This window comes from Sorex araneus, chromosome 3 (genome assembly GCF_027595985.1).
Source record: "Sorex araneus isolate mSorAra2 chromosome 3, mSorAra2.pri, whole genome shotgun sequence".
In the NCBI taxonomy this organism is placed as follows: domain Eukaryota; kingdom Metazoa; phylum Chordata; class Mammalia; order Eulipotyphla; family Soricidae; genus Sorex; species Sorex araneus.
Genome location: NC_073304.1, coordinates 217212409 through 217229219, shown reverse-complemented (window position 1 = coordinate 217229219; position 16811 = coordinate 217212409). Strand labels below are relative to the sequence as shown.

Genomic DNA, 16811 nt, shown 5'->3' with positions numbered 1-16811 from the left:
TCAGCCGCCCGCCAGGCAACTGCCATCCTTGCTGTTCTGGCCTATGGTTTACGTGTTTCAGGGGGTGGGGCCGTTGGCTTTGCAGCAGAAACTGTGTGTCCCACAGAGTTTGAAGTTTTTGCAGTCAGCCCTTTCACAGGAAAAGTTCGCTGATGCCTCACTTAGAGGAGCGGCAGGTGCTCGAGCACCGGGCGAGCGCATGTCCCCTCTGAGCTCTGGCCTGGATTCTTACTGGCTGCTGCCTGCCGGCCCAAGGTGACTTATGCCATATTTCATCCACCTTATTTTTTTAGTTGATTAGATGTTGGCATCATTTCTGGGTTCTTCTAGTGCTTCTCACTACAGCCCACTTTTTTCTTTTCTTTTTCTTTCTTTTTTCTCTTATTGTGGGAGCAGGCAGCACCTGGGGGAAACCAGGCTTTGCTGGGGAAGGTGGGCTCTGTTGTTTCAAGTTCAATCTCAGGGTCACACATACGCTTTCTCCTCAGCTGCCAGGCTGCAATTGTTTTTTGGCTTTTAGGGCCACACCTGGAGATATTCAGGGATTGCTCAGGGCTCTGCACTCAGGAATCACTCCTGGTGGTGCTTGGGGGGCCCTCTGGGATGCCAGGGAATGAACCTGGGTTGGTGGAGTGCAAGGCAAATGCCCTCCCCGTTGTACTTTCGCTCCGGCCCCCAGCCTGCGTCTTATTTGATTCTCTTTTAGTTTTGGTTTTTAGGCCACACCCCGCAGTGCTCAAGGGCTGTGTTGGGGCTTGGCACTCTGGGGTCTCTCCTGGTACTGGGGATCAAACCCCAGACAAAGCACGATCTCCAGCCATTCCCCACTCCTCTGGCTGCATTTTGAAAATCATCTAGAGAGCTTTAAAAATACAATTCTGAAGCGATCATACAGTGGGCAGAGTGCTTGCCTGGCACGTGGCACCCTACATGGTCCCTTGAGTCCCACCAGGAGTGATTCCTCAGGGCAGAGCCAGGAGTAAGCCCTGAGCACTGCTCCCAATAATACTGCCCTGGGACATGCCTGTCACTGCAGGCCCCTCCCCCAGCACCCAACACCACTAGGTATATCCCTGGTGACTGTCAGGACAAGCAAACCAGGAGTGACGCCTCTGGGGAAAAAATTGTGGCCCAGAGGCCTTTTCCAGAAATCCTTGTTTAATTCATCTGAACCAGTGGTGAGGGTGTGGGTGGGCACTGGGGGGTGGCACCAACATAGAGGGTCTTTACCTGCTCCTCAAGCGACCCCAGCATCCACACAGCTCTGAGAGCCACCGGCCGAAGCCACTTGAAAGTCTCCTCCTGGACTGACAAATAGACCACATTCCTGAGCAGCTTTTATTCACATTTTTCATTAGAAGAGGCATTACGCAAATTGCTCTTCAATTTCAAGACAGAAATGTTGCTCAGGGAAATTTGAACCGAGAGAATTTTGAAATGTGAACAGCATATGAAACAGATCGTGCAGAGCCCAGAGAAATGGCATGTAGAAGAGGGAGACAGGAAGGAACTTATTGGAAGAAGAGGGGGAAAAAAAAAGAAAGAAAGAAAGGAAAAAAAAAAACACTCAGAATTTCAATACACAAATCACTGAGTTGATTTCTTGCTATCCGGGTAAGTGTGTCTATTTTCAAAAGTGCTATTAACATAAGCGCACAGTAAATCTGGGGCACCATCCTTTTTTAAATTTTTTTTTTAAGTTGTTAAGAAGAGTGATAGCAGGCTCCAGGTGTCACACACAAGTTACTCAGAATAAGAAAGAAGGCTGGTGGGGGTTAGAATATCTCCATCGCTCTATCTTTTTTGCAACCAACCACGTCCAGGCTGTTTTATTTTATACTTCCTCTTGCTAATGAAGGCTCTGGTTGGGGATGGGTCGGGCTTTCCCATCTCCGCCTAAGACTTCGAGATTTGAATGCGCCCTGGTGCAGGTTCCACTGACCACAGCAGGTACCCAGGGCAGGAATCCCAGCAGCGCTCACAGGTAAACGGCAGAGTAACAGCATCCTGCTCTTCTCCCAACCAGTTTGCTTTTCTCCCATTTACCAACGTGTTCTTTTCCCTCCTCTCTTTTTTTTTTTGCAATTTTTCCAAACCAGCAAGTGCGGAGGCAAGACACATCAAAGCAGAGATGGGAAGTGAAAGAGCTCTCGTCCTGGACAGATTAGCAAGCAATGTGGCCAAACGAAAAAGCTCAATGCCTCAAAAATTCATTGGTAAGAATACAAGCCCTTTTTCCTGCTGCTGTTAGCAGATTATTTGAAGGAGATAACCTAGGAGGCTTTACTGCACACGCCCTGCTGGGTTAACCTCTGTTAAAATAAGGCTTTTTCACTGTACGCTGTTGTTCTTCGTGATTCACTTCGGTAACCAGAGCAAATAGAATAAACTCTTTGAACTAATATGTCTTAAGTATGGAAGAGGGGAATATTCGGTTTCCATTTTCCCAAGTGGAGCTGGTGTTAGAAGTGCTGTTTCTTCCTCTTTATTCGAAATGACATATGTTGCATGGCAGAACTTATGCAATTCGCACCACTAAGATGTTCGAGATAGCAATTTTGTGATCTTTGGTAATTATATTTTACAAGTTGGTTCCGTTCGCATGCTCAGACTTTTTTTTTTCATGATCGCAAATGTGTTACCATTTTTTTTTCCGAATTTGATTGATAATCTGACTTCAAAAGAAAGTGCTTGGGAAAAATGACTCAAATAACAAGGTTTGATTTAATCATCTGTCTTGTGGAGGAATTAATTTTTATTCCATTGGTTTTCACGTTGTCAAAATGTACGGCAGAACAAGATGGCTCAGAAAGAGTGCTGTCCATTAAAGTGTTAGGGCTGCCGAATGGCAGAGAGATTTTGCTGAACTCGCCCAGATGTTTATAGAAATGTGACCAGGATATTTAAAATAGATTTGTATTTGTGAAGTAGACAACTGAATTGTCTCTATCGGTTTTGCTCTAAATTGAAAGTCGGTGATATTGAACAAAAATAGTTCCCACATGAAAATAGACCTCCTTCGCCACCAGTAATATTTTAGAAAACTGTCAGTCTTTTCCCCAGAAAGCCTTCTTGCTGCCATTGATTTCTTCTCTCCTTTTATGTTTATTCTTTGCAATAGCTTTCATGGAGCTGCCAGCCTGTTTTTCTTTTTACTTAAATCTGAATACATTTTATTCTGTTTTTCTTTTTATTTCAATCTTAATACATTTTATTCTGTCCTAACTTTTTTTACAGGCAGTCATTTTATGTGAACTATAGAGATAGAGTTTAAAAGGATGCCTTTACCTCAAAATTACCTAATTTGGTGCTTATGCTTAGTATATTTTGACTAGCTCAACATTTTTGTGTATCCCTTTAATAATTTTAAGAAAAAATTGTTTCAGGGGTCAGAGAAGTAGCACAGCAGCTAACACACTTGGCTTGCACATGGCTGGCCCAGGTTTAATCCTGGCACCCCATGTGAATCTCGATCCCCACTAAGAGTGATCCCTAAGCAGAGAACTAGGAGTAAGTCCTGAACACTGCCGGTTATGACCCCAAGCCCAACATAAATGAATAAATAAAATTTGTTTCAGACTGGGGAAATGGCTTAGAGAGACTAGAGTACATGGGAGTCCTGGGTTCCATCCCTGGCACTGCTGGAAAAAAGAGAAAAAAAGAAAAGAAAGAAAAAAGTTACTTTGCATAAAACTGATGCCTCTCAGCTTAAAGAGACTCTTCCTTGGCCTCTCCCCTCCCTTTGTCAGGAGAGGAGCACACCTCTCATGATTTCCATTTGGAGTTTAGCCCAGTGAACCAGTTGTGACTTCAAAATATTAACTTAAAAAGTTGTGTGTAGGGGCTGGAGCAATAGTACAGCGGGTAGGGTGTTTGCCTTGCATGCAGCCGACCCGGGTTCAATTCCCAGCATCCCATATGGTCCCCTGAGCACCGCCAGGAGTGATTCCTGAGTGCATGAGCCAGGAGTAACCCCTGTGCATCGCCGGGTGTGACCCAAAAACAAACAAACAAAAAAAAAAAGTTGTGTGTGGGTGGCTGGAGTGATAGCACAGTGGGTAGGGCGTTTGCCTTGCATGCAGCCAACCCAGGTTCAATCCCTGGCATCCAATATGGTCCCCCCACTACTGCCAGGAGTAATTCCTGAGTTCAGAGCCAGGAGTAACCCTGAGCATCACTGGGTGTGACCCAAAAAGAAAAAAAACTGAGTGCCTAAAGTTTATATATACATATATATATACATATATATATGTATGTGTATATATATATACACACACATATATATACATATATATGTATATATAAAATCTTTTGAGTTTTGCTTATGTGAAGAGGTTCTGTTCGAACTACACAAGCTTAGATTGTAGTTCTGTGCCGTGAATGTAGTTTAATGGGAATGTAGTCTAATGGGAATATAGTTTAATGGGAAAGGGCCACACCTGGTGGTGCTCATGGACTGCTCTCAGCTCAGTGCTTAAGGACCACTCCTGTTGTTGCCCAGGGAACCGTGCAGCACTGAAGATGAAACCCAGGCCCCCAACATGCAAAGCATGTGCTCTAGCCCCCTGAGTTCTCTCTCCAGCTCAGTGGACATTTTCATTCCAGAGATGAGCAGGGGGAAAAGAGAGAGAGAAAGAAGAGTGGTTTACTGTTGCTCAGTGTGTTTTGGTGTGAAAGAACTAAAATATGAGAGAAAGCACCCAAGTTCTTAACGATCGTTCTATATAACGGTATCCTACTCAATATAAGAATTATCTGCTTTGGTAATTTGAGGAGTTTAAAACCCCAAGCTGAGGCCGGAAGGATAGTTCAAAGGTTTAAGCTTGTGGCTTGTCAACGCAACACTTGTTAGAGTCCTGCCATCACGAAAGGTCCCCAAGCACTGACAGGCATAGCCCCCGATCACTGTATCACTCTCACTGTCACTGTCGTTGCTCATTGATTTTGCTCAAGCGGGCACCAGTAATGTCTCCATCGTGAGACTTGTTACTGGTTTTGGCATATCGAATACACCACGGGTAGCTTGCCAGGCTTTGTCGTGCGGGCAGGATACTCTCGGTAGCTTGCTGCGCTCTCTGAGAGGGACTGAGGAATCGAACCCGGGTCGGCCAAGGCAAATGCCCTACCGGCTGTGCTGTCACTCCAGCCCCTGATAAAAACAAACAAACAAACAGAACACCCAGTGCAGGCTTTGTCATTTTGCTTTGGGACTGCAATCAGGGTGTGATGGGGCATCAAAGGCTGAACAAGTTGCAGGCTCAGAGACGTGGCTGGGTCGGTGGCACAGCCCCCCGCCCCCACCCCACCCCCAGAGCATCCCCTTCTCTGTGCTGGCCTCAGGAAACCCAGCAGCCCGGGTTATTCTTCACTGCAGCAGAGGGAGCCACTTGAGGACTTCAGAACTGAGGGGCCCCGAAACCCTGAGGGGAAATTTTTCTGAGCATGTTGTGGTTTAATGCAGTAGAAAGAATCCTGGGTTCAAGGCCCAAAGAAGACCCGGGTTCCGATTCGGGCACAGTCATTTCTCAACTGTGTTTAGACAAAGCACACAACCTTTCTAGTCTCTTTTTATTCATCAGTGAAATGAGGAGTCTGGAGCGGTGGTGAGGTGACAGGGAAGGCCCCTCAGGTTGACGAGGCGACCCAGGGGAAGGTGGCTGTCCTGAGCCCAGAGGCGCTGCATCAGAGCACGCTGTGGCCAGGCTGGGTGGTGCTGGGAGCCCGCTGGTGTATTTCAGGGACATGCCTCGGGCCTGAGACGTGCAGAGACAGCCACACACATCTCACACTCACGTAGTTTGCTCAAAGGGGCACTATCCAAGGCCAGGGCAAACAGGAGCCAGAAGGGCCGGGCAACGGCTAAAAGCTTGCCACAAGTGTGTGTGGCAGAGGTGGCGAGGCACAAAGGGCAGTTACAATAGAGAAGGGACCAGCAGGACAATAATACTTAGGAATGATCACTCTGGACAAGAACTGAGTGCCAAAAGTAGGTAAAGGGAGACACATCATATAACCTTTCAGTACCTGTATCGCAAATCATAATGCCCAAAAGGAAGGCGAGACAGAGAAAGAAAGAGAAAGAAGGGATGGGTGATGAAATATTATTTAACTGAAACCCCATCATGAACAACTTTGTAACTGAGTATCTCACTGTGATTCGATTTTTTAAAAGGGGGAGGAGCAATAGTACGTAGGGTAAGGCATTTGCTTTGCATGCAGCCAACCCAGATTCAGTGCCCCGCGTTCCATATGGTCCCCCAAGCCCGCCAGGAGTAATTCCTGAGCACAGAGCCAGGAGTAAGCCCTGAGCACCTCTGGGTGTGGCCCCAAAAAGCAAAACAGACATATTTTACTCAAGATGCCCCCACGTGTCCTGGGCCCTCCTTGGCCAAGGGGCTCTTGCGCTTCCCCGTGCGTGACCCAGCCAGCCAGGAGACCCCCAAGGCTGGTGCCCAAGCACTGGTCTTCTCTGCAGACGTTAGTTTCTAGCCTGAGCCATCAGGTTAGCACCCCTGTTTTGAAACCAGGGCACCTGCTGGGGCCGTTTGCCACCCTCTTGGCAGAGCCGGTGACATCAGGTACAGTGATGGGGGACATTTGACACCGTGCAGGCTCTGGAATCGGGAAACAGCAGATGTCTGTACAAACCTGGGGGCTAATGGATTTTTCCTCCTAATCATCTCCTTTTTTTTTTTTTCCTCTTTCCTGTGTTTCCTCACCAACACACTATTTTCTGAACCGTTTTCACTGCCAGGGAAATGGCAGTGGGTAATGTGTGAAGGAGCAGTGAGTCACCGCCTTTCATCCTTGTTGACAGTTGGAGGCACCAAGCCCAGCTTGGGCTTCCCTGACCTCTGGAAGGTGAAGTGGGGGCAGCTGGAGCTGCGTCAAGACTGTTCGCAGGAGGCAGCTCAGCTCACCCCTGGGAGATGACTTGAGTGGCGGGAGGACTTGGATGAAACCTGAACACTTCACAGGCAAAAAAGCATGCCTCTGGCAAAGAGTAGGAGGGAAATCTCAATGGCCCAAGGAGAACAGCGCAGCTTTCCCCGTTTCTCCAAGAAATTTGGTGCCACTTTCTGCAAGATGGCAAATAAGTTAGAAATCAGCATTGTTGGGACAGGAGCAATAGCACCGTGGAGAGGACTTTGCACTGCACATAACTGACCCAGGTTCGAGCCCCAGTATCCCATGTGTTCCCCTGAGCACTGCCAGGAATAATTCCTGAGTGGAGAGCCAGGAGTAACCCCTGAGCATCACCAGGTGTGATCCAAAAAGCCGAAAGGAAAAAAAAAATCAGCATTGTTACATCATCAAAATGTTTCTTCTTTTTGTTCCATCAGCTGTATTCCATATGCCAAAAACAGTAACAACGTCTCACAATGGAGATGTTACTGGTCCCAGCTCCAGCAAATTGATAGACAACAGGAGGACAGTGATAGTGACAGCTGTGCTCAGAGTTTACTCCTGGTTCTGTGCTCATGGTTCACTCCTGATGGGACTCAGAGGACCAGATGGGGTACCAGGAATTGAACTAGGTAGCTGGGTACAAGGGAAGCAAGCACCTGAATCCCTGTATTATCATTCCATTCCTCGCACAATAATTCTCTTATCTTTCCCACAATGAAGACCTCACTTTGAACTTCTAAGCCTTTTTGCGACTCACCTTGGGCTCCTGTTACAATCTTGTTCAACTCTGCTTCTAACTAGACCGTCTCCAAATACTTGGCTCAAAATAGAGGCCAGATTTCGCTCCTGGAGGGAGGAGGAACATGACTACATTCTGCATATTTCTTTTTCTGATTTTCATTCTTTCTCCAAAAACAGATGTGTTATTCAGACCAAACTGGTTACCATAGCATCTCCTCACTTAAGAAAATTTTTTTTCTTTGTACCTTATTAAAGGAACTTTTCATGTTGAGAAGAACATGAGAAACAGATCATGTGCCTCCGAGTTAAACATGTTAATAAGGGTTTGGGTTTTTGTTTTTTGTTTATTCTTTCTGGGTCACACCTGGCGATGCACAGGGATTACTCCTGGCTTTGCACTCAAGAATTACCCCTGGCGGTGCTCAGGGGACCATATGGGATGCTGGGAAAAGAACCCGGGTTGGCCGTATGCAAGGCAAATGCCCTACCTGCTATGCTATCGCTCCAGCCCCATATTAGTGAGGTTTTAACGCTTCAACACACACCCCGCGGCTCTCCCCGTGTGGTAACTAAGGAGAAATTGCTTTGGAGAATAGCGCACAGGAAGCTTCAGTCAGATCCTGATCCTAAAAGGAAAAAGGCGCTTCTGCCCCCTCTTCCCCCAGTGCTGGCCTCCAGCCTCCAGCATCCCCAAGCCCTGGGGACCACGAAGAGGGGATATGGGGAAGCAGCTTCATCAGGGAGAGATGGTGGGAAGTGGGGAGGCCCGAGGGCTGGCAGGGAGCAAAGTTTGGCCCGCCCTGAGGTTCCCCCCACATCTGAGCACATCCTGGGGCTTTGGGCTGGGTGGAAGCTAGTGATTGATTGACAACAGGTGGCAGAAGAGCCCCGGAAGGGCGGGGGGGGGGGCTGGGGGGCTGGGCTTGTTTGGGGCCTGTTTTCTGCAGCAAGGGGCTTCTTGCCTCCTGCGGTGCCATCAGCACTTGGTGCATCTCCGGGGCGCCCCCACCCCGGGAGAAGGGCAGGTCCCTCCCTGCAGTGGGATGGAGGAAGGTCCCAGCAGAGCCATCGCTGGCCTTCTGCTGACCTACTTACCCGCCTTTATCATTTTTATTCATATGTGCTTGCAGTAAAAGTGAGCCTTCCCACACACGGGAAATTCTAGGAAACAGCAGATTCTCTGCCACGCGGAGAAGAAACTGGATTCAGCAAAGCTGAATCATTCCTGTTACCCCTCAGGATGACCGTCCGTGATAGAACCGGGCACTTTTCTCTCCTGGACATAAAGTCCATCTCCGCCTCCCTCAGGAGAGCCTTTCACAGCACCTGCTTACCTCTTCCAGCGGCTCATCTACCCCACTGGCCCTTCTGCGCAGCCACAAGGCACACCCCCTTCTGTGTCAGGGCTCTCCCCAGGCTTGCCAGGGACACTCCCCCTCCCAAGTGCTCACTGCTCAGTGCTCGCTCTGCACACACGGCAAGTGTGAGGCTTTTCTGTGACATCGCCAACGCTGTTCCCTGCCGTCGCCACCTCCACCTCGTTCCAAGGAGACCGGAGAGAAAAGAACAGATGCCCGCCCTCTGCCACGCGGGGCCTCTTCAGAGGCGGTCACATTTTGTTCTCTGCACTTGCCTTAGCGTCTCTGTACTTGGTTCCACCACCTGGTGGAGTAAGATTGTGTCAACGCGGCGTCTCCTACTGGATTATAAATCTGTCATATTCACAGCGCTGTGAAGCGTGGACTCGGAACCGGCCTGACACTTACTGGAGCGCCTTTGTGCGCTGAGCACACTCTCTAGACACGATCGGAGCGATGGCACAGCGGGCAGATGGCACACCTTGCACGTGGCCAGCCTCTCAGTTCCATCCCCAACACCACCTATGGCCCCCAGAGCCCCCCCCACCACCAAGAGGGTCCCTGAGTAGAGAGCCAGGAGTGAGCCCTGGGCACCACTGGGTGTAGCCCCAGGCCCCCGATCCCCCCCAAAAAAAAGGTTTAGTATATGACTCTTTATTGAATAGTAGAACAAAGCACCACACTGTTGCTTTTCCTCTTCGTCTGAGGCCCATCCCAGCAGAGCCTCTGAAGTCCAGCCAGAGGCAGGATTGTGCAGCCACAGATGAAGCAGCAGCCAGAGAACTGCAGCTCAGAGTCAAACCTATGCTGAGCTGCAGGGGGCCCTGGGGTTGCATCCTGGTCCTCCGCTCCCAAGCAGGTGTCCCATGTCCCGCACAAGTTCATCAGTTTGCTTGTCCTTGCGAGTTTCATCTCACCAAGCGATGACAGTTCATCTTAGTTAATGTAAGGGGATAAGTTACTGTAATGGGACAGCAGCAGGCCGATCACAGGGGCTGATCATAGTAACTATGGGGCAGGGTTCAGCAGGGAGGGCTGGAGAGTATCCACGCAGCTTTGGATCCCCAGTACCACATACAGCCCCCTGAGCACTGCCAGGAGTGATCCTGAGCATAGAGCTAGGAATAAACCCTGAGCACCACCGGATGTGGCTCCAAAACGCAAAAAAAAAAAATCATATTTTATTTTAAGTGCAATTATTCTTTTTTTTTTTCCTTTTTGGGTCACACCTGTTGATGCTCAGGGGTTACTCCTAGCTCTGCACTCAGTAGTTACTCCTGGCAGTGCTCAGGGGATCATATGGGATGCTGGGAATCGAACCTAGGTCAGCCGCGTGCAAGGCAAACGCCCTGCCCGCTGTGCTATCGCTTCAGCCCCAAGTGCAATTATTCTTAATACACTGTGGCAGGCCCAGTGGTAAGGACTGAGAAGTAGGAAGACCAGAAATGCCAGGCTGAGGTGGCGGGTCTTTTCTGTTGACCTGAAAGCAGAGGTCCACGTCCAGGGTCAGGTCTGACCCCTCTGAGCTCTCGGCTGTGACTCCGTTCCACCTGGCAGGCACCAAGAGAGACACAGACAATGGTAGCAGCTCAGGCCAGGCGGCAGCTCCATTCCCAGCCACCTCAGCCTCCCTCTGAGGCAGACCCAGGCAGGGATGACCCCGCCGTCGCCGCCACCGCCCTGTGGGCCGGTTCTGACTCGGAGCCCGACTCAGGCCCGTGCCGCCCGGGAGCAGTTACGCACTTGTGGTTTGCCCAACCCCTCTTCTGAGTGGGGCCCTGGAGAAACGTGAGCTGTTGGCTTTTCGGTGACTGGTGCTCAGCCCTTCGGAGTTTCATACGCACTGAGTCATCGTGTCTACAGGTGACTGATAATATCTGCACCACTTCGGGTTACCGTAACTGGGGCTCGGGGGGTCTGCTGGCAGCCTGGGGTGCACGTGAAGGCCTGTGCAGCTCTGCGCTCCTCTGGACAGTGGTCTGGGGACCGCGGGGCTCAGCCTCACGCTTCCTCCCATCCAGGGCCTCCTTTGCTCTGCCTGCTTCCTTCTTTCGAACCTGGGCTCCCCACCCACTGAGCTTATAGCAGGAAACAGACTCGGGGGTGGGGGTCGGGGGGTCAAAGCAGAGTCCGGGAAGGGCCCGTCCCACCCCAGACACTTTCCGATGAAAAGAGGGAAAGAGTTGGGGAGTGGGGCTGGAGTGATGGTACAGCGGGAGTGGGGCGTTTGCTTTGCCAGTGACTGACCCAGATGTTCCCCCAAGCACTGCCAGAAGTAACCCCTTAGCACTGCCAGATGCAGCCCCCAAAACCAAACCAACAAACAAAAAGAATTGGGAACTGGAGGGATAGTTTGGGGATAGTACGGGGGTAGGGCTCTTACTTTGTACACGGTCAACCCAGGTTTGATCCCCAGCACCCTATATGGTCCCCCGAGGCCCACCAGGATCCCTGAGTGCAGAAGCAGGAGTAAGCCCTGAGCACCACCAGGTGTGGCCCCAAAACTAACTAACAAAATAGTATCCTGGGACTCTGTGATTGGAGGGGGCTGAGTAGAGCAGGTCACCCCGGGAAGATCAACACTGAGGGTGTCTGTGTCCCTTCAGGGGAGTGCCTGTTGGCCACGGGCCTCCACACTGTCCCCCTTCCAGGCACGGGGACTCAGAGGCTTGTCACAATGAGATATAGAACCTGAGTTGGTGCATTTCCCCCAGGGTATTTGGGACTGTGGCCACAGGGTTGGTCCGTCTGACTAGAGCAGACCTTCAAGCTGGCCTTTACGGCTCTAGCTTCTTCCTGATCTCATTCCGCTTCCCTTAAGGTCGATGTTCTGAAAAGAACATTCTGTGGGCCCCGGCGAAAGGATTCCAAGGACCGGAGCACCTGCTCTGTGTTCGGGAGGCCCAGGTTCAGCCCCTGGGGCCCTGAGGACCATCCCCAGGAGCCATCTGAGAGTAGCACCCCCAACACCATCCCCAACACCAGCAAAGAGAACAGCATTTTCACCTCAACCCTCTCTTACTCAAGGGTACTCACATCGACTCTTCAAATCCCAGCCCTGTTCCAGGGACTTCCTAGGACCATCATTCGATTCCATCAGGAGTTCCTTCCCCCCCGCCCCACCATTGAGCTATCTCTCTAGCCCCCAGGTAGCATAGCATTTATTTTTTTCTTTTTATTATTATTTTTTTTAACTAGTGAATCACCGTGAGGGTACAGTTACAGATTTACACACTTTTGTGCTGTGTTTCCGTCATACAGTGTTCAAGAACCCATCCCTCCACCAGTGCCCATTCTCCACCACCAGTGAACCCAGTGTCCCTCCCACCCCTCAATCCCATCCCCCCTCCCCGCCCCACCCCACCTCTGTGGCAGGGCAGGGCATTCCCTTTTGTTCTCTCTCTCCCTTTGGGTGTTGTGGTTTGCAAAAGAGGTATTGAGTGGCCATCGTGTTCAATCTATAGTCTACTTCCAGCACGCTTCTCCCTTCCCGAGCAGGTTCTCCAACCACATTTTACTTGGTGTTCCCTTCTCTATCTGAGCTCAGGCATTCCTCTTTTACTGTCTCCAAAATGTGGGATGCAGAGTGCCAGGAGGCCCAGGGGTCATTTGAAAACTTGGATACACACAGGAAGAAAATGTATTTCCTGGAACAGAATAATAGTACAGCAGGTAGGGCATTTGCCTGCACTCGACCAATTAAGGTTCAATCCCCAGCATCCCATATGGTCTCCTGAGCACCTCTAGGAGTGATCCCCGAGTATAGAGCTAGGAATAATCCCTGAGCATCGCCAAGTGTGGTCCAAACCCCCCAAAAAATAAAAATAAAGTTTCTTTTCAGTTTCCCAAATACCAAGGAGAAAGTTTTAGGATTTGACACCAGTCATCTCTCACACCCTTTTTTTGGACAGGGGACCTCCCCATCTGTGCCGAGCCAGTACCTGATGGGCAGAGATTTGGGAGGAGCAGTATTCAGAGGTTACTAGGGCCACGCTGGGCAGTGCTCCAGGGTCGATGGGGTGCTGGGGAACGAACACAGGGACTCGTGTCTGGGAGGCATGCATTCTAGCCCTTTATGCTACCTCCCTGGCACTGACAATGTTTTTTCCACGGAAAGCAGCATCTTTATCCTCCAGTTACTCACTGTACTGTCTGACCAAACTTAATGTCTCATTTTGTTTCATTATCTTTTCCTCGTACCATCTCTGTGGCAAGTGATTCTGAATTTCCATTTGTGTCAGTGGAAAAAATTTCCTTTAAAAACACATTTATTGGGTTGGGACCCGAGCAATAGTACAATGGGTAGGTCACTGTGCCTTGCATGCTGTGGACCTGGGCTCCATCCGCTCCGCACGCCATATGATCCCCTGGACCCTGCCAGGAGTGATCACTGAGCACTGAGCCAGGAGTAAGCCCTGGGTACTGCCAGGTGTGCACTCCCCCCCAAAAAAATGAAAGAAAGAAAGCAAGCATCAAAGATCGTGATCTTTCATCAAGAAACCTTTCTAGAACATTCTCCATTTGACACTTTGGAACTTAATCTCTGTTGATCTGGTGACTGGTGTGTCTCGGGAGTCAGAGTTGGGGGTGGAGGGGGAGCTGTTTTTTTCTCCTAGAGGGAGTTTAAAACATGGCCAGGGCCTGTTTTTGTAGCGTTTTGTGGGCCCCGGGTACCACTGGTAGCGTTTCCACCAGCTCCAAGGTGTTACGAGCAGAAGGTAACAAGGAAAGCAGGAGTTTGCGGATTGGTCGTGGTGCAGGAGTTGACAGAGAGCAGAGCGTGGCTCCCTTGCCACCCCATCCCAGTCTCGCCACCGGAGCACAGGAGCGGGGACACGGCTCCCACTGTGCCCTGGCCCTCGTGGCATCTGCTCCGCCTCACCTGCTCGCTTGCCTTTGTGTTGTCCGCTCGGGATTCGGGGAGGGGGTGCAGGCCCCTGTCCGGGCTCCTTCCCCCTCCTTCCAGGACCCTCCATTTTTGTGCCCTCCCTTTGTGACTCTCCCCCGTCATTGCAGGTGAGAAGCGCCCCTGCTTTGACTACAACTCCAGCTACGCGTACGAGAAGGAGAGTGAGCTCATCCAGACGCGGATGATGGACCAGGCCATCAACAGCGCCATCAGCTACCTGGGGGCCGAAGCCCTGCGCCCTCTGGTGCAGACCCCTCCCGCCGCCACCCCTGAGATGGTGCCCGTTATCAGCAGCATGTACCCGCTGGCCCTCACCCAGGCCGAGATGCCCAACGGCACCCCCCAGGAGCTGGAGAAGAAGCACGTCCACCTGCCAGAGAAGAGCCTGGCTGCCGAGCGAGGCCCCTCCCCCAACCACAGCGGCCACGACTCCACGGACACCGACAGCAACCACGAAGAGCGCCCGCACCCCCTCTACCAGCACAGCCCCATGGTCCCCGCGAGGGCGCGCAACGGCATGGCCCTGCTGAAGGAGGCCCCCCGCTCCTACGAACTCCTCAAGCCCCCACCCGTCTGCCCCAGAGACCCCATCAGAGTGATCAACAAAGAGGGCGAGGTGCTGGACGTGTACCGCTGCGACCACTGCCGCGTGCTCTTCCTGGATTGCGTCATGTTCACCATCCACATGGGCTGCCACGGCTTCCGCGACCCCTTCGAGTGTAACATCTGTGGCTACCGGAGCCACGATCGCTACGAGTTCTCCTCTCACATCACCAGAGGGGAGCACCGAGTCGCACTGAAGTGAGTGCACCTCGGCTCCCCCGCCCTCCACGCCCGCTTAGACGCGTCCTTGTGAGAACCCGAGAAGCCCAGCGAACTAAGCACCACCAGACAACAGCTCCGTCCAGACCCCTCTTTCCACACCGTCGCAGCCCCCGCAGGGCCAGGCTCCCTCAGTCTCTGTTTGCCAACACACCGTGTGACTACCACGTGACGTCTCGGTCCCCAGCCTCTGAGGGACTTCCGTTCATGAGATTTAGATGCCACTGAAGTGTTTGCTGCAATAGAAACAGTGTCTCGTGCTGCAAGAGAAACAGGCATTCCTGGGAGTTTGGGGGTCCGGCTCTGCGTGAGACTTTCTCTGAGATATGGCAACCCCCCCAAAAAAAACCCCAGCTTTTTGTCCAGGTCCAGAGAGGAGAGCTGACCTCACGGGACGGACGTCCCTCCCTGCACTTGACACGGACTGTGTCCCCAGGACAGTCTCGTAATAAACACCAGAAAAACAGTCACCCCTTCCAGAGAGCTGGAGAAAAGATGCCCGCGTCAGATCCATTTCTCGCCACACAAGCAGAAGGGGGAAAAAGCCAAGTCGCCAGATGTTCCTTCTGCCTCCATCCCTCCCCGCTCCAGCAGACCTGCTCTGGGTCAGCCCGGGAGCCTGACAGCCCCGAGCCAGGAGTCCAGAGCTCCCCCGCCCCCCGGCTCCACCAAAACTGCTTTGAAAGCTGCTTTGAGTTCAACCCCTCTCCCCCAGGAGTGAGCCCACAGCAGAAGCTCGACGGTTTTAGGAACTGAAATCCAGGGTATTGTCCGCCATGGCCATTAGCATCCTTTTCTGCTGCCAGACTCTGACCAGGGCCAGCACTGTCCCCCCTGCTCTTGGTCCCCTCCAAGGACTCTTCCCGCATAGACCCCAACAGACTCGCCTCCATGTGTTGAACCTCCAAATACCAAAGAACGTAAAAAGTATGAGTGAGGGGCCCAAGAGCTAGTGCAGTGTGTGTGTGTGTATGTGTGTGTGCGCGCGCGCGTGTGTGTGAGTGTGTGTGTGTGTGTGTGCGCGCGCGTGTGTGTGAGTGTGTGTGTGTGTGTGTGTGTGCGCGCGCGCGTATGTGTGTGTGAGTGTGTGTGTGTGTATGTGTGTGTGCGCGCGCGCGTGTGTGTGAGTGTGTGTGTGTGTGTGTGTGTGTGTGTGTTGCGGGGGTGGTGCTTCTACCCCCAGCATCCCTGTGTGGTTCCTCTGAGCCGCAGCAGAGTGATCCCTGAAGCTCAGAGCCAGGAGAAAGCCCTGAGCACTGCCCTGGATGGCCCCCAGACAGAAGATTTCTAAACCTGTAGGTAAGGGTGAGCCTCCCCCTCCTCACAGGAGAATTAGGACCAGACGCTCTCCGTGTTAGGCGAGCTTCACGACGGGGTAAGGAGTGCCCCTCAGGCCGGTCGGGTCTCCCCACTTTGAAATGGATTTGCCTCATCGCGCCAGGATTCCCAGAGGTCCCCGGGACCCGGCGTCCACAGCTGTAGGGCCATCTCCCGCCGCGTGCGGGCCACGCCAGCTCTGTGGTCGCTGCTCCTCGACACGGGCCGCAGACTCTGCCTGCTGATTTCCTCTTCGCCTGCGCCTAGCTCTGTGACGTGGGGCAAACCACTGCGCTCCTCAGACCTTGCTCTGCCATAGCCCAAGTGCCGCATGGAGCTCTTTGGTCGGGCCCCTCCCAGCTGTCCACTAAGACAGTCACCACAGGTGCTCGGTGGACGCCTGAGTTCACGCGGACCCAGCACGAGAGGATGTAGATGAATGTTTCACCTTTCTTTGGTGTGAAAAGGGCAGGGTGGGTTCGTTTTTCCTTTAACCACTGAGTCGTGATGGTGAAGAGGACGGGGGAGGAACACGAAACAGGAAGGTATTTTGATCTCACCCCCAAGTGTACACACACTGGCACCTGCACCCACTTGCCAAAGCCTTTTTCTTCTTCTTCTTTTCTTTAAAGAAAAAAAAAACTTATGTTAGGAAACATCAATGCTGCTTCTCGGGACCACTTCATGGAGCCTCTCTGCAACTTGAGAGCCAGCTTTATGGACACTTCTCCCGGAGCCAAGGACCACCCCAAATT

At 51.8% G+C, this 16811-nt stretch overlaps 1 protein-coding gene across 3 annotated transcripts in view; it reads left to right on the top strand.

The window, feature by feature from the left end:
• Nucleotides 1-15693, top strand: part of IKZF3 (IKAROS family zinc finger 3) — a 90692-nt gene extending 74999 nt beyond the window's left edge. For 2 of the 3 annotated variants that reach the window (XM_055132065.1, XM_055132064.1), the window contains 2 exons: nt 2100-2216; nt 14025-15693. In XM_055132065.1, the coding sequence (XP_054988040.1) occupies nt 2100-2216; nt 14025-14722 (815 nt within the window). In that variant the 3' untranslated portion in view covers nt 14723-15693. Of the gene's footprint in view, nt 1-1815; nt 1985-2099; nt 2217-14024 lie in introns of those variants that run through there. The other variant, XM_055132066.1, reaches the window with a different exon arrangement.
• Nucleotides 15694-16811: the final 1118 nt, after the last annotated feature.